Source organism: Podarcis pityusensis (genome assembly GCF_964106645.2).
Source record: "Podarcis pityusensis genome assembly, chromosome: 17".
In the NCBI taxonomy this organism is placed as follows: Eukaryota; Metazoa; Chordata; class Lepidosauria; order Squamata; family Lacertidae; genus Podarcis; species Podarcis pityusensis.
This window is the reverse complement of record NC_138042.1, coordinates 9,198,858-9,223,323: the sequence shown is the minus strand read 5'-3', so window position 1 is coordinate 9,223,323 and position 24,466 is coordinate 9,198,858. Positions and strand designations below refer to the sequence as shown.

Here is a 24,466-nt window from a genome sequence, read left to right as displayed (position 1 = left end):
ACGCCTGTGCCTATATTAGAACTGTGGCGATGTGGAAATGTTGTGAACTGAACTTAAAATTTGAGAAATGAGAAACCGAGAGAAACTAAAATTGACCGACATTCTCATCTAAACTTCTGACATTGGGATTAAATCAATGCCTAGTTCAGCTTGACTGCTGTGTAGAATTCACACTGGCAGCCTCCTAAGAGTCAGGTCTCACTTTTTCCTTAAAATGTCTCCCAATAAGGTGCCTACAACAGTCACCCAGCCATATTCGATGCTATAAGGTAAAGGTAAAGGGACCCCTGACCATTAGGTCCAGTTGTGGCCAACTCTGGGGTTGCAGCGCTCATCTCGCTTTATTGGCCGAGGGAGCCGGCGTACAGCTTCCAGGTCATGTGGCCAGCATGACTAAGCCACTTCTGGCGAACCAGAGCAGCACACGGAAACGCCGTTTGCCTTCCCGCCGGAGTGGTACCTATTTATCTACTTGCACTTTGACGTGCTTTCGAACTGCTAGGTTGGCAGGAGCAGGGACCGAGCAACAGGAGCTCACCCCATCGCGGGAAATGGAACCGCTGACTTTCTGATCGGCAAGTCCTAGGCTCTGTGGTTTAACCCACAGCGCCACCTGCGACCCATTCCATGCTATGCTCCACCACAATTGACTCACTGGTGGAGAATTGCATGGTCCCTACCGTGAAATATTGAATTTTGAGAGCTAGAAAGAGATGATAGCCTTGCACTCATAGTGTGCAACCTCGGGAAAGGCCTCTGTGGAATGAGTAACCTGGCCATTTGTGGTGTGTGCTGTAAACTAACCTTTGGGGAAGGGCTGGAGATACTCAGAAGATGGCAGCCCAGTCCTGTGAAATTCTCGGGCTGAGTTTGTTCCTTTTAAAATATGACCAATGTGGTGTGCTGCTCCCCAGATTTGACTCCTTGCACAGACATGATGACGAAGCAAGGCACATGGTACATTCTAGGGCCAGGGCCTCACCCAACATTTTTCTAATACTCATTAATTTTACAATACTTTTCTAAATAAATTTTTAAAACTTTCTTCCAATCTTCATCCATCGTCTCTTCTTCCTGGTCTCAGGTTTTGTCAGTCCTTTCTCGTCCATCTAATCCATCAACCTGGTGCTCTTATGTCCGAGGCTCTTAAGTCTTTTCCATGTCCCTTCTGCAGGTCTTCTTCTTGTTTATACCTGCCCTTTACTTTGTCTTTTGTTGATCTTTTTCTTATTTTCTTTCCTTTCTCATTGGGGGGTAGGTCTCGGGAGGACTCCAATCCAAAAGTATCTCCATCTCTCCTCAGCAGATCAGCCCATTCCCCACAGTCCCATTCCCCACAGTCAACACTGTAATCCAGAAAGTATTTAAAAGCGTGTTTCAAAGTCTTTCCAAAATTAAGAGCCCTCACAACTCCAGACCCCCCCTGGTCCACTCCAGATTCAAACTTCAAGAACAGCGGTTTATACTCCTGCAAGGCCTCGGATCTCTCCATTTGTGTTATTTGAGGTTCAACAGCAACCTCTTCCATTTTCTTCTGCACTTGCGCTTGCCCTATCAAAACAGATTCCTGGGCTGGTTCCTGAATGGTTTCTATATGGGTATTCGCCGTTTGTCCAAAGTTTTTAACTGCAACAGTCATCAAATCCATCTTCTCATGCATCTGCTCCAGCAAAGCACTTGTCTTGCAAAAAGCAAGCACCAAGACTTCTTGTAAACACATTTTTTCCCCCAAGGTTAGAGTCTGGTCTCACGATCCTAATCATACAGCTGTGAGGTCCCCAGATCAGCTCCGGCAACAAATTAACAAGCTCCCTCTAGAGGAGACAATTTCTATTTGTATCCATCTTTTAAAAGCAGGACCAACAAAGAAAAATTACTTTCACTTTTCAAATACTTTGTTTCTTTTGATTGCAAGAAGCAACATTGGAGTCAATTTATTTCTCTCTCTTTTTTTTTTTACTGTCTGTCAAAAGACGTTCCATTCACAGTCGATGAACTTCCCCATAAATTTCTGTCTCTGACACCCCGTTCCCAGGTTTGAGACGGTGGAAAATTAATCTTTCTTTACTCTCTCTCCTGCAGGCTTAAACAATCAAAAATCCCCCTCTTTTCTCCTGCTTCCAAGAGGGGTTTTGGTGGTGATGAATGAAGGAAATTTAGAACTTTATATACGACTTTCCAGCCTTTAGCTTACAAAGTTTTTGCTCCAATCTATTTACAAAAAACGGGAGGCGGACTTCCTGTTTAGAACCTTCCCGTTTCGGTGCCAAATTAAAATATTTCTTAATCCAATTTTCCGTTCTACTCACGGGTACTTGTTTAGAGTCCAATTGTCCACAGGAAAAAGTCAGCGCTCTCCGGCAACGGCTGTGCGGCTTCACTCCGTAAAAGTAGCGGTTGATTCAAAACACCGCGCTACTCACCCCACGTCGCTTCGGATCCCCGAAAAAGGGTTTCCCTGCGAGTAGGAGAGGCGCTCCTGGTGTCAGCCGAATCCCACGTTCCCAGGCTTCCTCCGCCTGGGATTTTTAAGGGGTCTCCGCCTTCGCCGCGGCGGCAGGACCCGATTTTCACGGAGCGGGTTCCTCTCAGTCAGAGGAACTCCGCCATTGCCGATGGCGCTGTCCCGGACCATTTTCTTCCATTTTCTATCCTGTCCAAGATTTGCAAAGAACATTTTCCCATGGACTGCTGCTGTTGTGGCTGCCCAGGAAAGACTGACCTGCTGAGGGCCTGAGGGCCCTGCTCTGCCTCTCTCCATCAGTCTAGTGCGAGGCCTGACAGGCTGGAGCAGCTCCTGGTGGACAGGCCACAGGGTTACTGCTGGACCTCATGGTTGGCCTCTACACCAAGTGCAGTTGCCACTTGGTGCTCCAGAGGGACAGCCTAGTCTTGGACTTCCTCAAGTGGGAATGGACCTCCAGATTATTGAAAGCCAAGGCAGGCTACCCAGAGTCAACATCCACCTTACCACTGGCAGGAGGCCTGAGAGCCCCACCATCTCCAACATGGCCCGGTATTCAAGGACCCCAGCCAGCACAGCATCTGGCTGAGCTGGCTTAACAATAGGCATGGTGTGCATGTGTGTATTTTAATGAACTGAACAGAGTCATGGGGGTGCAGAGATTGTGCGAACGAACTTAGTGCTTATCTTATCTTTTAATTGCTATTTTGTTAATGTCTTTAATATTGTTTTATAGATTCTAAATGCTGCGTTGATTTGTTAATCGCATGATTTGCCATAATTGTGAGGGTTAACCTATTTTTTAGTTGCTGTTTCGTTGTTTTTTTATTGATCATTTGTTAATTATTTTATATGATGTATGCTGTATTCGCAAAGTGCTATTATGTTTTATTATGTTATGGTTATTTATTGGTTTGTAAGCCGCTTTGAGATTCACTTGAATGAAAAGCGGCGTCGAAATACAATAAATCAAAATCAAATAAACCGAATGAAAATACTTCCTTTAAAATCCCAAACATAGCCCAGAGGTGTGCGTTTCTGTTCGTTGTCTGGGTCTTTCCTTACAAGTGCTCCAAGGCTGAAATTCCATGGCAGCAATTGTGATATCCAGTTATGCCCAGGCTTGCACAGAATGGGTGCACGATGGCTTTGCACGAGTGCCTGAAAACATCCTTCCTTTGCAGGAATTGCAGGCGTCCTTACTGACCGTGGATCCCGAGGCCAGTGACTGACAGCCTGGTTCGCCTGGTTCCCATGCCATCCAACGGTTGTAAGAAATGCCGGCTGCTGACCAACTGAGCGTGATGCCCAACAGGAGACACATGGGCCCTGTGCCTGCCAGGAACCTCAAAAGTAGGCTGGTCGGCCGACTGGCTGATGGAGAGGCGGGGAAGAACCTCCTTCCTTCCCTCCCTGGGCAAGGCTCTCCTGAGCTCACATCCAATCCATGTTTCTAGTTGCTAATGAAAGTGCTCCGAGCTCTCCTAAGCCACCTCTATTATGTGTTCACTGGTCTATGTTATTCCAGTGTGTAGACACTGGGCTTCCTCTTGTTTGCTTTCCAAGTCCCTTTGCTTAGGCTGGGTCTGACTCGGGAGTTTCCTTATCAGCCCTGTGCAGGCAGCTCCTGTGCGGCTTATCTCCGAACTGCAGAACATCCCCCGTCCAAAGAGGGCAGGAAATCTCTCTCCTGCAGGGGAGGGGAGAGGGAGGGAGTGGGGAGGGGGCTTGGCCCAGGCTCCTTCATCAAAGCAGCTCCTTCCAGTGGCCAAATAGCGCCTGTCAATAAAGAGAGGTGGCCGCAGGGGGAATTTGCAAGGAACGAGGTGGCAGGAAAAGCGGGAGCCTAATTGATTTGAAGTCCCCAGCCCAGCAGCAAATAGCAATAATAATTATACGCGCGCTCTGGCGGAGGGAAGCAGAGGAGGAGAGAGGAAGCGGCCGCGAATCATGGCCCCCGAGCATGGTAGCCTGCAGCAGCCATGTGGCCGGCTTCGGGGGTAGAGTGCCTGGACAAGGCGGGCCGCTCACCTTCTTCCAAGGCTCTAGAGTCAGAGCCTGGCACCTCCTGTTTCGTCTTTGAGGGGACCCCTGTGGCACGGCTTCTACATGCCCCCGCACCTTGCCACCCAGGCCTCTTTACAGCCAGCAATCAGGTGACACCCCATTTCACCTCGGGATCCTCCGGCCATCGGACGGGGTTTCGCGGCCTTCCTGCCGGCCCTTCTGCCACAGGGGATTAAAAATGACCGCCTTGGTTGACCTTTGGAAGAGGAAAGATGGCTTTGGCCCGGTGACATCTGGCAGGTGAGGAAAGGGGCTTTTGGGGAGTGGCGGGAAAAGGAAGGTTAGCATCTCCCTTGGAAAGAAAAGGCAGAGGGGACTGAGTTTCAATGATTTTATTTTAGCAAAGGTCTTTTGATTCATAGTTTGCCCAGAAAGGATCGGTGGTTCCTTTTCTTGCAATTTGTTGTTGTTGTTGTTAAACAAAAACCCATTCTTACTCTTGTGGTACACAGGTCTGAATTTTTTTTCTTAGACTGAATAGCTTGTATGTTTTTATGGCAATTTTTTTACTGTATCATCAGTCCAGAATAAGGATGTCTAGTAGCGCAATTAATCTTGAGACTATTCTCCCTCCAATTGCCCTTTTTGTGTGGGGAACTTTTTGTTCCTGATGAATTCTTAGTCTCTCCTCACCACCACCCCCTTACTGCCTGACTGTTGATCCCACTGCTAAAATCTAATTTAAGAAAAGAAATGGCATCTGTAAGGCCCAGAAAACATAACTGCAGAATGGAATTTTCACAGCAATCCGAAAATACATTTACAAGCCAAATAGATTTTGCATTGAAATCCAAATCTAGTTCTGTATAGTAACTAGAGTGGCATCCGTCGAGCAGCGCTGATCTGTCACAGGGTCCTCCTTCATTTTTCTATATGGCAATTACAGTTAAATAGTCACCACTAATCAATAGGTTTGAAACTTCCACCTGCACTCCCGTTTGAATTTCAAAGATTCCTGTGATCTCTGTGCTTATCTTGGAAATTATCACTGTTATTATTTAAGCTGCTGTGATATCATTCGTTTGCTCGGCAATTGCATCTCTTATCGTGCCTCATCACTCACCATGGTTTCCTACCGGAGTGCAATTTGTAACAAAATTGAGCGATTATGACTTCTTGCTTCACGTTTCGAAGACCAAATTCAACGCTGTGGCTCATTCGTGTTTTCTACCAGATTGACACAGCGCTTTTTTATCTACAATTCCCTGCTCCTCCTCATACAGAAGATGAACTCACATGCCGTACAGTCATCTCTGTAAACATGTAAAATAGTCATCTATGTAAAAAGAAAAGAAAAGTGTGTGATATATTGTTAATGACATGCACAGATTTTTTTCAATTTTTATTTTTCTTGATATGATACAACACTGTAATGGCATCGGCATTTTAAAAATAAGAGATGCATTTTCTCCCCTGGATTAACAGTTGTTGCAGTATGGGCCTCTTCAGACATTACACACTTCCTCAACGGCAAACACTTCCATGTAGGAAAATTGTGCGCCTGTGTGAAAATTGTGTTTAGATTGTTGTGTGTGACAATTGCACACGTGCCTGTCTCACAGTGAGCACACATGCGGGAGGTCTTGGCTCCCAGTGCATGTATTTCCCACTGCATGTGAAATGGTCTCATACTGAACTGCCACATGCATGACAAATATTTTGTGCTTTCCACACACACATACCCCCCCCCCCAAATGCTGGAAATGCATTGATCCTGGAAACGATGCAAAGAGTCAGCAAGCTTTATCTTTACAAACATTCCTCTCTTCAGGAAAAATATAATTTACTTATAATTATATATACAATATAAGTATGTATAATCTCCCCTTCATTACATCAGTAGTCCTAGGGCAGTTTCTAACCTCTGTTAAAAATACATTTAAATATAACTACCAACCAAAAGCAAAACCCAGCTGCAGCAGTCGAGATCAATAACAATATTTATTATGTATATATGCATTCATTATTAAAAAATTATACACATCCACATAATATCATATACAAAAACAATATATAGTATCTATCTTTTAATTACGGTACTTGTGACAAACATTGGGGCCACAGTAGGGTTTTGTTAAGGACACCAATTTAAATTGGCTTTAAGTCCTCCTAACTCTGTGCTGTTTTGCGGTCGCAGTGTATTTATTTATAAGATGTATGAATATGCCAATGCATGTGTTAAGAAAACCGAAGGCAGGAAGTTAGTGTGGTAATATAACATTTTTACGATAAAGCAATAATCCAGAATCCCGTTAACCTGAAATATTTGGATTTAAGTTAGTTTCTGTTTCATTGAAAGTCAATGTAACTAATTTGCGGCAAACGAAGAAACAATTGATTAAAATAAGTCATGGATTGGCTGTATTAGGTTTAACCAGTACAGTATACAGTATACTCATTTAAAGTGGATTTTTTCCTTCAACGGAGGGAATAAAAAGATGAATAAATGCCCTGAACTTGTGGCTGTTCAGTGAGCTCTGCTTCTCAATTTTAGACACCGTATACTTTGTTGTCCTTCTTTCTTGTGCTGTCCTCCAGTTTTAGGGGGAAATATTGAAGGCAAAATGAAAACATGTGACAGTCGACGTCCCCGACTTGTAAATCACAGAACTGTGGTTTGTTTTTTGGTTTTTTAAGCAGCCTGTGTTTTAAAAGTCTGGTGCGTACGAGTTGAAAGTAGCTCGTAATTTTTGTCTGTGTGCATGCATAACAATGGCTTTGAAAAGGCCTCAGATGTTGCTGATTGGGACGCCAAACCCTCCTGATGACATTTGCAAAACCATTTCCTCTATTTCTCAAACATTTTTATCGCCTGACACTCAAACAAAGGACTGTGGCAGCCACTCAGAATAAGCATTGTTGCCATTTTATCTCCCTTAGCTCAGTTACCTGCGTTGCAAAATATCATCCCATCCCATCTCAGTCATGATTCTTAATCCAACATTTTGTATGGGGAGTCCAAGTGAGCCAGGCATCTGAGGGGAGCCAGGCCTTGTGGACGGATATGTTTTTAAAGCCCTGAATATGATGGCATTTTCCTGAGCAGGAATTCACTTTGTAATCAGAGCAGTTTCATAATCTATTCAGAAAAAGGACAACAATAATAAAAAAAGAAACCTGTTCCCAAGTCAATTACTATTATCAATCAAAGCATTTGCAAATTTCCTTATTCACAGGTGTGCACCACCCGGCTCATATTTGCATGTTTAAATTGGACTCGGCTCTCAGCAGATTTTGACCACTGTGCATTGTTTCTAGCCGAAAGGGCGACATGAGGGAGATTCTGTGAGGCGGGAAAACATAACGGAGAGTCAAGTAGTTATTTGGGCCCTTAGAGAAGAATTCCTCCTCTCAATGTTCTGACTATGCATTTGCAGTTGGTCTTCACAACCAGGGAGTCAAAGCATTACAAAATGGGCTTACTTCTTGTGCAGGTACACCAGCATATTTCCAACTCTCTGTTTTGAGTCCGATCTACCTATAGATTGGAGATCCCTTCCAACCACACAATTTGAGGATTCTACAACTTCCGCAACTCTTATCTGGCATATTTGGCCATTAGCAGATAGAATGAGCATTTCAGCAGCATTCCGTTGCTTCCTGTCCTCGCTGGTAGGCAGAGCTTGAGAGAACTTCTCTTCCTCTTTCATAACAGAATACAGAGGGTCAGCAGAGCCAGCCCTGTCATTTAACAAAGTGAATTGGGTGCTTCAGGCAGCACATGCTTGGGGTCAGAGGAGCAAAGGCAAAGACTTTGAGGGCAGAGTTTTGTGAGTTGTCAAATGCCCTGCCCTTTCCTGCTACCCTGCTGCCATGAGACCGCCGGGTATAGGGCGCTATATAAATTCAATAAAAATAAATTTTAAAAAATTGCTTGTAGGTCTGGTGGAAGATTCCCACAGGCTTCTGGTTGGCCACCGTGAGAACAGGATGCTGGACTAGATGGGCCATTGGCCTGATCCTGCAGGCTCCTCTTACGTTCTTAAGATCAGAAGGTCAGCGGTTTGAATCCCCGCGATGGGGTGAGCTCCCGTTGCTCTGTCCCTGCTCCTGCCAACCTAGCAGTTCGAAAACACGTCAAAGTGCAAGTAGATAAATAGGTACCGCTCCGGCGGGAAGGTAAACGGTGTTTCCGTGTGCTGCTCTGGTTCGCCAGAAGCGGCTTAGTCATGCTGGCCACATGACCCGAAAAACCTGTCTGCGGACAAACGCCGGCCTTTGAGAGACACTGTTTCGTTCTTCCCCTCAGCTCCAAAATAACCTTGACCCTGCTGGCGACATTGATGGGCAGAGGGTTCAGAACTAATGGAAGGGTAGTCCTTTTTCATGCACAATGTGTATCAGACTTATGGAACCGCAAGATATGGCGATACCACTCATTTGAACACAGCTAGGCAGAAATGTGGGTTGCCCTCTCTGCCATTATTAGCAGCCATTGAAAACATCACATTCAGCGAAAGGGAGAGTAGACCTCTGGCTACAGAAGAGCAGGCTAATGCGTGCCTTGTTTTCACTTCCATGCCTCACCGGTAAGTTTCCAGAGATACCAGGTCTTATCTGCCCAGGGTCTCTGGTGTGTTCTCCTTTTTATTCTGTGTTGAGCTTCATTGATAAGCCAGTCCAGGCAGGGCTGTGGCATTTGTGGGCTTGCTGTGGCCAAGCACCCCTCATCTCTTACAGCAGTAATTCAAGGCTGTTGTCCAAACCACACAGACCTTCCCGATTTGAAATGGGAGCTGCATCTCTGGGGGAAAGCGGTTCCCGGAAGACAAGCCCCAGGAGAGAACAGCCACGTGCCCGCTTTCCGCAGTGAACGGCAGGCTCTGCCTCACATTTCACGTGTGCCTCGTAGGGCAGCCGACGGGTGCAAGCAAATGGTTTTGCTACCCCCATGCATAGCCTGAACTGGGGAGAATCTCCTTGTGCTGGAGAGCAAGATAAATGTAGGAGGCAGGCAGGAGGATTATCAGTGCTGAGACAACTTCTCTGGACCCTCCCTTTTCTAACGGTTTCCTGGACTAAGCCTTTCTTTTTTTTTTGCATGCCCTCTCAAGGGTTGGAGGAGAGAGGCAGTTTCTTACCAACCTCCAGAGACACCCCCTCCCTGGCGCTATTGATGACTGAGTCGCTTACTCTGAACCAGCTACTGTGTTTTTCTGTTTAGGGGCTCGGTTCCTGATTCTGGGTGCTTCCAGAGGGGCGTTTGTTGTCGACGTGTGCTTGTCACACATGCATTCATTTACAGCATCCACACAGCATCCTTGGCACTGAAATATCAGCTCATATTCCCCTGCTCCATCTCAATTTAACCTGATTTTTTACCCTTTCAAGGAAAAATCCTAAGAGGGTGTGTGTGTGCGTGTGTGTGTGTATAAAAACACATCGCCATCAACCTGGTTGCAATAGCTGAGTGACCTGTTTCACAATACTATTATCCCTTCGGGAATAACCTTCATGGAAAATGTCTGACCAATCGTATTTTATTTTTGGAATTTTTTAAAATGATATCTAGGAAAAAAGGGAATAGCCTTCAGGCTGAGTTTCGATTTCAGTGAGCGGGAGGGCAGGGGGAAGACTCTCTGATGCAGTTACGAGTTTAGGTCCAAATTCAGTTCTTCACCTGCTTAACAATCATGAGGGCTAGGGACACATATACTTTAAAAATAAATAATTAAGGTTGAGGTTTTCAGGAATTAAAGTAGACCAGGAATGTTCCCATACCTGCATTATTGTCCCAAGACAGTTCCCTCAACCTCTGCAGCTATTGCACAAGAAATGGGAATTCCATTAATGGTCTGGAGACAGAGCAAAACTGCAAATAGTGATGCCTTCCAAACTAACATTACCAAACTTAAAACAATGGAGAGACCTGGTCTGAACAGAGACATCGGATTCTTATCTCATTATACATGACTAAGCCATTTCTCACCTTCTCACCCCTTGCCTTTTCCTGTAAGACCTATTACAGTCGTTAAGAGTCGTCAACAGGCTCATCTCAGCTATCTGCCAATCTCCGATTCCCACCACCCTTCTAAGTAATACCCCTCCCCACCTTCTCAATATATAGAAGGATCTGGCAACTTCTGTTTCAGTGTATCTGAAGAAGTGTGCATGCACACGAAAGCTTATACCAAGAACTAACTTAGTTGGTCTTTAAGGTGCTACAGGAAGGAATTTTTGCAAATAGTGAGTCGTCTATTCCAACCCCCTGCAATGGTGTACCATGGGGGGAGACTGCTGGAGTGATTGCCCCGAGTGCAAAAATCTTTCAGGGTGCATCTCTGCGGTTGCTGCCCCAACCGGAGGTGCGCCCCATCCCTCCCTCCCACCAACCTCACCTGAGCAGCACACCGAGCAGGAGCTGGGAGAGGACGGGCCCTTGCTTTCCCCCAGCCACATGGCGAGACTCGTGGCCATGGTAGTGGTGGTGCCCCGGCCTAAGGAGGTGCACACACATGTCCCGCTGCTACATTGCAACTCTGTTTGGCAGCAGTAGCAGAGCTGCATGGAGGTGCTGGTTTATGACGCAATACTTGCCTTGGGAGGTGCAATATTTTCCTTGCACTGGGTGCTGGCATCCCATGCTACGTCACTGACCCCTGCAATGCAGGAAGCGCAGCTAAAAGATGGCCAGCCAAACATGGTCAAATGTCTTTCTTGGGAAACTGGAGGGAATCCCTAAGTGCACATTACAAGAATGAGAGGCAGAGGGAATGGGAGCAGGGATGAGTTAAGTTCTTTCAGTAGACAGGCTCTCATTCCCAGGCAGACTTGCACCCTTGCCCCCCCCCCTCAATAAATTAACCAGCAGGGTTTCTGACAAACCTGTGAGAGCCTTGGAATTCTGATTTATTCCTAAGCGGAGGGAAAACACAACACTCTGCACCCCCATTCAGCAAGCAAGCAGACAAGCAATATGAAGAAGAAATGTTTGTAATGCATGTCACCATTTTTGTAGCTTGATCCTTTTCTCTGGCCTGTTGAACTGATCCAGGCCAGCCAGCCATTGCCTGACTGAAGTTCAGGGGCCTTAAATCAATCATAGGCAAACTCGGCCCTCCAGATGTTTTGGGACTACAACTCCCATCATCCCTAGCTAACAGGACCAGTGGTCAGGGACGATGGGCGTTGTAGTCCCAAAACATCTGAAGGGCCGTGTTTGCCTATGCCTACCTTAAATATATAAATGCATTGGGGAGAAAACGGTTTTCCAGAAACCCAGACCTGCTCCCCCCATTTCTTGGCTGAGCATGGAAGCACAGGAATAACCCCCTCCCCCAGTACAGAACATTAAAGAAACTCACACAAGGCTGTGGCCAACCTCCCACCCACTGTCTGTGGCTCAGAGCATGACCGCATTTACGATTATCTGCTGAGAACGTCTACCTCAATCGAACCACACCATCTCTCCGTGACAGCTGGGGATTCCCCACACATCAGATTTTCATAGACACCTGTGATAAAAGCCCTCAGAGAATCACAGCCAGAGTGAACAGCAAGATCCAGCAGCTTTTGCTGCCCACCCCCCCCCCAGATCACAGGCCCTCCAAGTGTCCCTATTTTCCAGGGATGTCCCTAATTTAGAGAAGTCATCCTGGTTTCCAATTTGATCCTGAAATGTCTTGCTTTTCCTTAGGATGTCCCTATTTTCATTGGATAAATGTTGGAGGGTACATATGTTGGAAGCTGTTCAAACAGGCTGGGGCAACTCAGTAAGATGTGTGGGGTATAAATAGTAAAATGTTCACTATGGAATGGGAGGTCCCTATTTTCGTCAGAAAAATGACCTGATGGAGAGAAACGGATGCCATTTCCTGATTCAGCAGTGCAAAAATACCCTAAATCAGTTGTAGAAATCTGGACAACATTTAAAAAGTAAAAAATTGTTGCCCAGTGTTATCAATGCCCTGTGAGCGTCATTTCGGTGGTTCGTGGCATTTTCGTGGATTGATGGTTGAAGGTGCGAGATGTAAGGGAGCCCTGGGTGGTTAAGTCCAGTCAAAGGCGACTATGGGGTGTGGCGCTTATCTTGCTTCAGGCTGAGGAGCTGGTGTTTGCCTACAGATAGTTTTCCGGGTCATGTGGCCAGAGCCGTAGCTAGGTGATCTTGTGCCCCTGGCAGAACTGTCCAGATTGCGCCCCCCCAGCAAATGAGAAATAAGCCTCTCCTCCCAACCCCCAACCCCCCCATTCAATTCACCCTCTATTTAAAACCTTTTCTTATGAGGAAATAATCAATATTTTTATTTATAGACATATTTATGGACATTTTTTAAACAGTATTGCACACGCCTCCTTGCCTGCGCCCCTAGCGGGGGCCCACTTCACCACCCCCTAGCTATGGCCCTGCATGTGGCCAGCATGACTAAACCGCTTCTGGCACAACAGGACACCGTGATGAGTGCCAGAGCGCACGGAAATGCCATTTACCTTCCCGCTGCCATGGTACCTATTTATCTACTTGCACTTTGACATGCTTCTGAACTGATAGGTTGGCAGGAGCTGGGACCGAGCAACAGGAGCTCACCCCGTCGCGGGGATTTGAACCACCAACCTTACGATCAGCAAGCCCAAGAAGCTCAGTAGTTTAGACCACAGCGCCACCCGCATCCCTATGTGAGATGGCAAATCCATTGCATAAATAAAACATTCATTGAGTTTTAACTGTGTTTTTATTGCTGCTTTTATTTATTGCATTTTAGTGTACAGTAGTACCTCGGGTTACAGATGCTTCAGGTTACAGATGCTTCAGGTTACTGATGCTTCAGGTTACAGACTCCACTAACCCAGAAATATTATCTCGGGTTAAGAACTTTGCTTCAGGATGAGAACAGAAATTGTGCAGTGGCGTGTGGCGGCAGCGGGAGGCCCCATTAGCTAAAGTGGTGCTTCAGGTTAAGAACAGTTTCAGGTTAAGAACGGACCTCCAGAATGAATTAAGTTCTTAACCCGAGGTACCACTGTATTACAGTTTGAATTTAAATGGTAAGACATTAAATGCAATGGGTGGAATTCAACGTCCCACTATGATAAATCTTCCGCCTGCAAAAGTGTTTCAGCTGGCCGGGATGAATAATCCTCCCTCTCCTCTCTTGTGTGCTGTGCTGTTTCTTTGCCTCTCATGTCGGGGAAGAGTGCAAAAATCATGAGGCATCTAGTGCAGTGCTTTACAATTGCCACAATAAGCAGAAGAAGCATTAAGCGGTCTGCCAAGGCCCTCAGTTATTTTCAAATGGTCTGTATGGAAAAAACCAGTGGGTTTAGATTAATGGTTTATTTGTAAGGACAGACAGGGTTACCACCCAATGCCTGTGTGGCAGAAGCACCATTGCCCAAGATGAGCTAAAGTTCATTGATGAAACATCGGAGTGGTTTTAGCTGGTAACTCTAGGTGGGAAGTAGTGTTCTGTCACTTTCTTACTTGGATCTATTCTATGGTAAATTATTTGGCTTTTTCAACCTTTCCCCCACCCACCAATTAGTTGGGTAGTTTGAGAAAAGTCTGATGTCAATCCCTGTTGCAGTTCACCACAGGTTTTTGCTTCTCCTGTCTGAGCCTCCGTGTGGACTCTAGAACCTGGAATATGTATACAGTGGTACCTCGGTTTAAGTACTTAATTTGTTCTGGAGGTCCGTTCTTAACCTGAAACTGTTTTTAACCTGAAGCACCACTTTAGCTAATGGGGCCTCCTGCTGCTGCCGTGCCACCGGAGCACGATTTCTGTTCTCATCCTGAAGCAAAGTTCTTAACCCAAGGTAATCTTTCTGGGTTAGCGGAGTCTGTAACCTGAAGCATATGTAACCTGAGGTACCACTGTACTTGAGACTTATATCATATACAGTCGTACCTCGGCTTAGGAACTTAATCCATTCTGGAAGTCTGTTCTTAAACCGAAACTGTTCTTAAACCGAGCCACGCTTTCCCTAATGAGGCCTCCCGCTGCCAGTGCCATCCCACCATTCAGCTTCCATTCTTGGACTGAGGTAGAGTGTGCAAACTACTTCCAGTTTTGTGGAGTTCGTAAACCGAATAGTTCGTAAACAGGGCTGTTCTTTAACCGATGGTGATTCTGGTAATGCTGAACCAAATCAGCATACCGTTGCAATCTGGTGACTTGCCAAGCTGAAATTTTGCAGCTATCCCCTTTCACTGTGTGACAAGGCAAGTGAGAAAGGTCCAATTTTGTTGTAGTCGAGACAAGTCACCCAGGTCCCTTGCCCTCTAGTCAGGATTAACAAAGTTCTCTTCTTCCCTTTACAAAAGTGAACTCGTAAAGATTATGGGACGTCTCGAAGAAGAGCGGTTATAGCTTCTCGTTTGGGGAGTAGGAACTGTTTTGGTTGAAACTTGAGAGCGCATTATGCTCCCTCCATCTGAAACACATTTCTAGAAGTAAATGTTAACGCTCCATTAGTGCCGAAAACCCAAATATTAAACACTGAAAACTAAAAGTCTGAAAACGAGGAGAATCTGCTAACAACATTTACATAAATACATTTCTCCTCCTGCTAACAAACTAGTCTTTGCCAAAAGAACTGGCATCCCTCGCCACAGCGTTTGTGACTAAATTTCTGAAAACCAGGCAACTAAGATTGCAAATAATCTGGTTTGCCTCGTCTCCAAAATTCAATTGGGTTTGTTAAGCGGCTTAGTTTAGGGGGGCGCACCACCCACCAGCTTCTGCGATGCCCACATTTCATGACTTGTGGGAATAGCTGGTTGGTTGGTGTGATTTGATGTGGTCTTCCTCACTTTCTCTTCTCCCCACAGATGAGAAGTGAAGAAAAAATGATGGAGAAGCTGGAGACCCCTCAGCCGCCGGTTGCCCCAGAACAGCAAAACCCACAGCCACCAGTCTCCCCAATTGATATCCCCTCCCCAGCTACTGGGGGGGATGAGGCCACCCCATCGCCCACAAGCCCCACCTCTTCCTCCCCTCCAGCCAAGGGGAGCCCTTCTCCTCCTGAGCCTCCCCCGGCCCCATTGCCTCACAACGTCCCGGTCATCAGCCTGAGCTACAGCAGCAAGCCCCCCGCCCACGTCGAGGTCCCCACCACTCAGCTCACTGCCCTTCACCCCATTCCCAGCCTCTTACAGCTCTCAGCTCTTCCGGCTGGCCCTCCTCCGCCTCCTGTGGCGAATCTAGCCGGAGTGAGGAGCCCCCTTCTGGCTCCTCAGTACCAGCCTCAGTACCAGCCCTTTCTCAACAGGTAAGTCCTGAGTGGAAATAATCAGGTTTGCGGGGTGGGAAGAAATCCCGGCAATGGAAATAGGCCAGCAATCGGAATGGGATTGAAGTTTGATCCCGTTCACATTAAAAGGCGAAGCTACTTGGTTTGCGCTTTCTGGAAGAGCACTGAAATGTAGCCGTCCTTCAGAATTCGTTACTGCTCTAGATTTTGCAATGCAAAATTCTCCAGCACATATCAGGGCAAAGTGTGCATGCGAATGGGCAGATTTTGTGAGAATAACGTATGAAAATGCATTATATTGGGCGAAATTGCCTAGGAAAATGTACGTATTACAAGAAATTCACACCAAAGTGCTGACGAATTTTCGTGAGAAATTATTATTACCGTCTTGGCCCGAATATAAGTTGTACCTTTAAAATTAATGGGGGGGAGGGAGAGAAAAAAAAGACAATACCCGAATATAAGCCGCTCCCTTAAAATTCTGCAGGCACTCACACCCGTAAATGGCAAATGTAGAAGAAAATCCTACGGGGACTGGAGAGGACCTGCAAGTGGTTTAAACACCTGTTTGTAGCACCGTAAATACAAATAAAAAAATTAATACTGCACTGTAAAATACAGGGAAAGTGATGAATGACATTAGAATTAATTGTACAACAGTCTCAAGCTCGCAAATTGGCAATAAAACATTTTTTGGTTCCGTTTTACTGTATGTATGTTTCAGCAGCGATACCATAAAAACCAAATTTTGTAAGGTCACAAATTTATGCCACACTTTAATTTTTCACAATCGGAATTTGGGGGGGGGGGACTGTGGCTTATATTTGGGCCAATATGGTGGTATTATTATTATTATTATTATTATTATTACTACTACTATTACTATTAGTGTTTGTAAAATTGCAAGCTGATGTGGAAATGTAGAAAACTGAAGACTGCAAGAATTATAAATGGACAGAAAACGAAATTGGCATATTTGCCCTTCCCTAATCAGTCCCAGCCTAGACCAGGGGTTGCCAAACTTTTTGGACCAGTGGGTGTACTTCAAATTTTTAGAGAGTATCAGAGGCACCGAGTTGCGCCAACATTGGGGGGGGGGGGTTATCGTGCATGTGTGATGTTGCACACATGTGGCACCGGCACGCTGGGCTCCTCAAAGTGTCCAGCCAGAGTGCTGGACCTTCACCATGCTGGCGCAACCCTGCTGATGAGGGTCCAGCGCTGGCACTCCAGGCTCATAGAGGAGGTCAACGGTTGGGAAGGCTGACCGTCAGAAGACTCCTCCATCCCCTCAACATTGAGGGGGGCCAGCCCCTAGCTAGCCCAGAGGGTTTAAGGGGTCCAAAGATACCCCAGCCCCCCGGAGAGGACTGTGGGTGCCAGCCACAAAATGGCTACTATGGTGGCTATGCATGGCACACAGTTAGGGAGAGTGCAGTCATAGTGAAGCTTTCCCCATAATTGTATTTCCATACTAGAAAAGGCTTAACCTGTTGAATTTTTCTCTGCCCCACAGCTATTCAAGGTACAAGAACCATGTTTGGTCGAAACCACTGCACATATTTTATTTTACTGCTCATTTTACACAAAAACTCGCAATTAATATTTAAATCCCATGCTGAAAGAAAGGTTAAATTGCCCCAACCTCTCCGGGGTTTCCTTTCTACTGAACAGTTGTAGGTTTGGGATTATGCAGAACGTAGCAAAATTTATGAGAGATGCCGTGAAACTATGTCACTTTGAGACTTGAGAGGCACTTTTAAAACTTATTAGGTTTGTATTAGTTTTACCTTAAAGTAACTCCTTTTATAGGGACGCGGGTGGCGCTGTGGGTTAAACCACAAAGCCTAGGACTTGCCTAGCAGAAAGTCGGCGGTTCGAATCCCCACAACGGGGTGAGCTCCCGTTGCTCGGTCCCTGCTCCTGCCAACCTAGCAGTTCGAAAGCACATCAAAGTGCAAGTAGATAAATAGGTACCACTCTGGCGGGAAGGTAAATGGCATTTCCGTGCGCTGCTCTGGTTCGCCAGAAGCGGCTTAGTCATGCTGGCCACATGACCTGGAAGCTGTACGCCGGCTCCCCCGACCAATAAAGCGAGATGAGTGCCGCAACCCCAGAGTCGGCCACGACTGGACCTAATGGTCAGGGGTCCCTTTACCTTTAACTCCTTTTATGAACAGATGCCAATTTTACACTTACATCCTTTGTATTTTGTGCATGCCGATAAAGGAGATTGATTGAGAGAAGCCTGTTTGCCCACAATGCCAACCCTAAACCAAAGCCTAGGCTGCCATCCTGTACCCATTTTACCTGGGAGTAAACCCCATTAACTAGAAGGGAATTTACTTGTGAGTAGACATGTATAACATTGTACCCGAAGTGAATTGTTAATCTGCCTGATATTTATCTCATGCACAGCAGGAGACATGCCTAAGCCTCTGATCATTTGCCTTTTGGGCCCTCTTATTTGCAGAAAATAACATCTAGGGGCTACCTAAGCTCAGGCAAACCCACTGCAAGAAAGTTGTATCCTGGTTCTTAGGGAAAAAGGAAGGGTGATCTAAAAAAATGCCAGTGAATAAGACATACAGTCTTACCTTGGAAGTCAAATGGAATCCGTTCTGGAAGTCCGTTCAACTTCCTAAACTTTTGGAAACCAAAGCGCAGCTTCTGATTGGCTGCAGGAAGCTCCTGCAGCCAATCGGAATCCGTGGAAGCCCCGTCGGATGTTCGGGTTCCAAAGAACGTTTGCAAACTGGAACCAAAACGTTTGACTCCCAAGGTGTTCGGGATCCAAGGTACGACTCTATGTTTAAAACAAGGCTGCCTGTGGAAGAACCATCCTGATCTCTTCTCTTCTCCCTTTAGCATCTACATTGGCAGCTCTGGGACTTTTGGCCTCTTCCCCAACAACCGCCTCAAGCGGAGGCCGAGCCATTATGAACAGGACATCACAGAGGGTGAGTGGCTGTGGGGTAAACCTGTGGGGTAAACCTTCCATGTAGTGGGGTAAACCTTCCATGGACTAGAAAGCATAGGCAGAATTGCCCATTTTACAGGATTAGGGACTGAGGCTGCGCAGAAGTGTCTTTCTCAGGAAGGCTGGCATGCTCAGCAGAAGAGGAATGTGCCCCCAAGTTGATGCCCCTTTCGTGAATGCATTTTATCCACCCACTTACCCTTCTCTGCTTATTTGCCCAGGTCATCAGCCCCAGAAGGTGGCACGCCGGGTCTTCACCAACAGCAGGGAGCGCTGGCGGCAGCAGAACGTCAACGGCGCCTTCGCTGAGCTGCGGAAGCTCATCCCCACCCACCCGCCTGACAAGAAGTTGAGCAAGAACGAGATCCTACGCCTGGCCATGCGATATATCAACTTCCTGGTCAAGTTGCTGAGCGACCAGGCCAGGTCAGCTGGCGGGGAGCCTCCTGAATCAGAAACGCCTTGCAATGGCACCCCAAGGACTCCCTCGCCACCCACAGCACCCATAAAAATGGAGCAAGGGACCGTGGAGCCAGTGACTATGCTGGGGGCAGGAGAGCCGCGGTGATGAAGAGCTCTCTGCCCAAATGTGTGCGGCCATTGCTTCTCTCCCTCCACACGCTCAAACAGTGCCACACAGCCACATGTGTAGACTGAAGCAGCGTTGAAGCACCTGGACTGAATCTCCCTTCTGGGCACTGCATGGAGGACTTGTGATGTGGAGGCTGCTATGACCTTCTAAGGACGAATGTTTAGATTTCAGGGTCCATGAAACAGTACCCTTTGAGCAGGACATCCCGCCATGCCCACCTGGTGGCATAAAAAGCAGAGACTTCTTTCTGAGGAGGAATTAGGAGCGGGGCTTTTTATGTTCATGTATCCAGCTTGGCTTGTTTCCAGAATGACCCATGAGAAGGTGTGGGGTGGGGAAGCAGCAGGGAGCCTGGTTTGTATGAGACATAACTCTCCTGCCCCCATCTCCAGTGAAGTGGGTCCCCTGGGTGGGCGAGGGGGACTGTCTTCTGTGTTTTACCTCTGGTCAATGTGCATCACTGCCAAATCCTCAAGCCCAAGCATCTATTTTGTGCAGGGTCTGTAAATCGAAATATGAGCCCGGACAAAGGAACGGGAATAAAATCAGGGTTAAGGGGTTGCTCTTGGCATTGGAACGTGGGGTGGGGGGGCGAACAGCCCTCAGCTCACAGGCTCCGCCTTTCTGTTGGGAAAACCCTTCATCACAGGGCACAGGCTCAACTCCCTCTGTAAAAGCCAACAAGAGATGGGGGGGAAGTGGCAGGGGGGAAGGTATTGAGTAAATAAATGGGTGGAAGAGAACGGGTTAGGCAGTCCCTCTTTCCCTGCCAATCGTCTGCTCACGACTGCAGCCCCTTGTGGCTTTTCATTAAAAAAAGAAAAAAAGCTGGAAGACTATTATATGCATCTGATATGTCACGTCTGATTTGACCCTTACTAGCTCACGCTGGGTGGAATTCAACAAAATTTAACTCGGAGTAAATCTTCGCTGACTGCCACCCTCTGGATTGTGGGCAGGGGTTCAAAGCACTGGAATGGGGAGGCGAAATCCTTCAGAAAGAAAACAAGGAAAAGGCTGGGCTAGCACTCTCCTCCCTGACATCCTTATAGGGATCTTTTGTAGGGATCTTTTCCTTGTTACTGCGTTACCTGCCGTCCGCACGTGATACACCTCACCGTCAGAGAGAACCAGGCCTATTGATGCTTCTTTCTTCAGCTCACAGCCATAATTTTAGCGGCCTCAGTGGGCTGCAAGAGGAATTACCCAAGTCTGGGGTTTGAGGGGCTTTGGGTGGGTGTGTTGGGACAGACGGGCATTGCCGCAGCGACTGCTGTGTCACTGCTGGTGGGCCGGTGCCTAGCTTGCGGTGGTTGGGCTGTTGATGGGAGCCCCACGGCTTCAGGAACTGCTCCCCTTCCTGGAAATGGAAGGGCGGTTTGTGCTGAGTCAGTGTCCAAACCTGCCCAACACTTTCTGGGCCTCCTGCCAAAACCAAACGTGCCAGGGGCAGATCCAGGAGGGTGGAAGGTCCTCCTAGGCTGCTGGGTTTTATTGCGCAAAGGAGGTTGAAGAAGAAGAAGAAGAAGAAGAAGAAGAAGAAGAAGAAGAAGAAGAAGAAGAAGAGCCGCCTTCTGGATGGGGGAGGGAGCAAGCGAAAGAAGGAAGGACAGAGAAGTATGGCGACAGCTACTGCTTATCTGAATGCACCAGCAGCCAGTGGATCGCCAGATTAATGGGCCAAGGGGATGGCTGTTTTTCACAGCCATCCCTGCAGGGTGAGCTCTTCCCCCATTGGATGTTTCAAATGGCCAGTGCAGCAGGGGTGCCCTGGGCTAGGAGATCCATCCATGTTAAGGCCAGGAGATATTTATGACCTGGAGGGTTCATGCTCTGTCCCAAGAAGAGAGAAATGTTACAGCTGAAATCATCCCACAATTAGACAAAATACAGACCGATCCTTTTTAATGCAATTTAACAAGTACTGCATAATCTTGCTCAATGTGCCTGCTGTGTTCTGAACCTTATTTTCCTCCCACCCACCAAATTGGAGCTTGTGTGTGTGTGTGTGTGAGCATTGAGATTATTTTTATTACTCCTAGGAATTGAGGATGGAAGAGGTTCGGGTAAGTGAGAGGCAATAGGGAAGGAACATGTCCTTGGCAGCCCAGAAGTGGGGGCTGGGGTGGGAGAACAGAAAACCATTCAACGCACTAGAGTTTTGCCTTCTGAGTCTACACTGCCATAACTGTATATTTGAAATCATGAAGACTAGAGGCCTGCTGAATTCTTCCAGGGGAGCAGTTCTCTTAGCCTGCAGCAGTAAACAACAACATCCATGGCAGCAAAGAGACTACCTACTTTTGTGGTGGTGCAAGTTTCCACAGGCAATCCCTGTTATGTGCTAGGAATCATTCCAAATGCAGAGAGATGAACAGCCCTGGCAGACGTCACTGTTTTCTGCTTAGCTATATTTTCAGCCTCATTCCCATGGCTAAGGAGTTTCTTCTGTAGCACCTTCCTCTAGGTTTGGAGAATCGGGATGCTTCCTAATGCGAGCTTTATGTTGCAAATGGGTCATTCAGTTCGGGTTCTTCTGCGTGTTTGGCACGTCAGCTTCTACACATGCTTATAATTTCAGTCATGGATATTAATTGCTATTCTGCAGCTTGTGGTTCACATGAAATGGGAAGAGCATGATTGAATGTAGCCTGAGGTGGGGGGTTTTGTTTTTGGTCCCTCACTATAGTCATTCTGCAGTTGCACTCCACTGACTTCTGTTCTGGCTAGGCACACTGGTATTTTCTGTGTGTGTGTGAGAGCACTTCTAAAGAAAAAAAATCCCAGGAAGAGAGCAAGAGCAAATGTAACCAGACTTTACATTTCAACAATGGGCAAAATGGATATGTCTACTGTGACACTGTGGTCTAAACCACTGAGCCTCTTGGGCTTGCTGATTGGAAGGTTGGCAGTTCAAATTTGCGCAAGGGGGTGAGCTCCTGTTGCTCTGTCCCAGCTCCTGCACGTTAGTGCAAGTAGATAAATAGGTACCGCTGTGGCGGGAAGGTAAACGGCGTTTCCATGTGCTCTGGTTTCCATCATGGCGTTCAGTTGCGCCAGAAGCGGTTTAGTCATGCTGGCCACATGACCTGGAAAGCTGTCTGCAGACAAATGCCGGCTCCCTCGGCCTGAAAGTGAGATGAGCACCACAACCCCATAGTCGCCTTTGATTGGACTTAACTGTCCAGGGGTCCTTTACCTTTTTTTTACAAGAGTGCTAAAGCAGTATTGCACAATATATGAGAATTATTATTATGAGGAATTCAACATTGTGCTAAGTTGATCATTCCATCAGTGAAAGCTTTTCAACTTGCCAGATGGAAAGATCCCTCCTCTTCTCCCCCACACCTTGTTCTGGGGATTCTCCCGACCCTTGTGAGCCAGTTTGGGGGCGCGGGTGGCGCTGTGGGTTAAACCACAGAGCCTAGGACTTGCTGATCAGAAGGTCGGCTGTTCGAATCCCCACGACGGGGTGAACTCCCGTTGCTCGGTCCCTGCTTCTGCCAACCTAGCAGTTCGAAAGCACGTCAAAGTGCAAGTAGATAAATAGGTACCGCTCTGGCGGGAAGGTAAACGGCATTTCCGTGCGCTGCTCTGGTTCTCCAGAAGCGGCTTAGTCATGCTGGCCACATGACCCAGAAGCTGTCTACGGACAAACGCCGGCTCCCATGGCCTATAGAGCGAGACGAGCGCCACAACCCCAGAGTCGGTCACGACTGGACCTAATGGTCAGGGGTACCTTTACCTTTATGAGGAAGCACAAGAGAAAGAGAGGAGGAAAACCTCCATTTGCTTCCGGGTTTTGTTAGGTGAATTAAACATTTCAATGAGTGGCCTACTACTGTGCACTCCTTGCATGAACAGATCTGTGCAATACCTGTGACAATAATTTAAAAAATGCTTGGGGGCTGCTTGCCATGCCAAATGGGGGCAGGGTGTGTCTGTGTATGCCAGTCTTCCTGTCCCAGCCTTCTCCAGCTGCCCTTCAACTTCAGCTTAAAGCTCCTCAGAATCATGTTGCCTCTTCTAGATCTTTTTTCGAACTTCTCCAAGGGTTTCCTGAGGCAGGAAGGAGACCTGGGGGACATGGAGAGAGATTTTGGGCCCTTCTAGACATCCTTCTTATTGTGCATTCATGGTGATTTCTGTTCTTGGGGGAGTCACACAAGATCCCGATTTCAATTCTGTTTGTGGTTGCAAAGATATTGGGGTAGTCATCCTGTCTCATTTCCCGTCAGCACATATCCTGTAACTTCCTGCTGAAATCCTGTGACTTTTCATAGCACAAATGTCCTGGGTTTGCCCGTTTTTGTCCTGCTTTTGTTGTGCTATATCTCCCCCAGACAGCAATAATGTGGTGCCATTGGGGAAGCACCGCAGAACAACTAATAAAGCAGAAGGGATCCACGCAGTGCTTTTTTTCTTAAAAAAATGTTTAGGGGTACTCTAATTTTGTCTCAAGAAAATCACCATTTTATAGTTAAAATTGGGAAAAATAAAGACAAGTAAATGGTAAAGGTAAAGGTAAAGGGACCCCTGACCATTAAGTCCAGTTGTGGCCGACTCTGGGGTTGCGGCGCTCATCTCGCTTTATTGGCCGAGGGAGTCAGCGTACAGCTTCTGGGTCATGTGGCCAGCATGACTAAGCCGCTTCTGGTGAATCAGAGCAGCGCACGGAAACACCGTTTACCTTCCCGCCATTTACTTGCACTTTGCTGTGCTTTTGAACTGCTAGGTTGGCAGGAGCAGGGACCGAGCAACGGGAGCTCACCCCGTCGTGGGGATTCAAACCGCTGACCTTCTGATCAGCAAGTCCTAGGCTCTGTGGTTTAACCCACAGCGCCACCCGCGTCCCTACAAGGACAAAAGTACAAATATTCATGTCCCCCCAAATTAGCGTCCCCCCAGAAAAAAAGTAGTGGATCCACGGCTAATGCACTTTTGCTGCGTTAATAATATGTTGCTGAATGCACCTGCAACAAAACACCAGTCTGGAAGAGCCCTTAAAAAAACAGAGCAGCAGCAGGAATGCACACACATCCTCTGCCACTTGCTTTCCCTCCCAAGAGGGGAGATTCTTGGAAAGGCTGGCAAAAACTGAAAAGAGATTTAGGTCTGATCTGACCACCTGCTCCTCTGAGCAACATGTCCAAAGCCTGCAGTGCTTTAA

The 24,466-nt window shown here is 47.0% G+C and overlaps 1 protein-coding gene across 3 annotated transcripts; it reads left to right on the top strand.

Annotated features, from left to right (window-relative positions):
• Nucleotides 1–4,226: 4,226 nt before the first annotated feature.
• Nucleotides 4,227–20,135, top strand: LYL1 (LYL1 basic helix-loop-helix family member). 3 transcript variants are annotated; one of them, XM_080988318.1, is made up of 5 exons: nt 4,227–4,771; nt 8,187–8,526; nt 15,303–15,742; nt 18,593–18,684; nt 18,926–20,135. In XM_080988318.1, the coding sequence occupies exons 3-5, from the start codon at nt 15,303–15,305 to the stop codon at nt 19,270–19,272; spliced, it is 879 nt and encodes a 292-aa protein (XP_080844444.1). In that variant the 5' UTR covers nt 4,227–4,771; nt 8,187–8,526; the 3' UTR covers nt 19,273–20,135. The 3 variants fall into 3 exon arrangements, with proteins under 3 accessions (XP_080844444.1, XP_080844443.1, XP_080844445.1); XM_080988317.1 differs by lacking the exon at nt 8,187–8,526; XM_080988319.1 differs by lacking the exons at nt 4,227–4,771; nt 8,187–8,526 and adding an exon at nt 11,695–13,147.
• Nucleotides 20,136–24,466: the final 4,331 nt, after the last annotated feature.

Bases quoted from the DNA above. Each gene is read 5' to 3' on its own strand.
- LYL1 (XM_080988317.1), top strand. From the start codon at position 15,303: ATGAGAAGTGAAGAAAAAATGATGGAGAAGCTGGAGACCCCTCAGCCG. The intron at 15,743-18,592 runs GTAAGTCCTGAG...TTCTCCCTTTAG, and splicing joins TACCAGCCCTTTCTCAACAG to CATCTACATTGGCAGCTCTG. The intron at 18,685-18,925 runs GTGAGTGGCTGT...TTATTTGCCCAG, and splicing joins TGAACAGGACATCACAGAGG to GTCATCAGCCCCAGAAGGTG.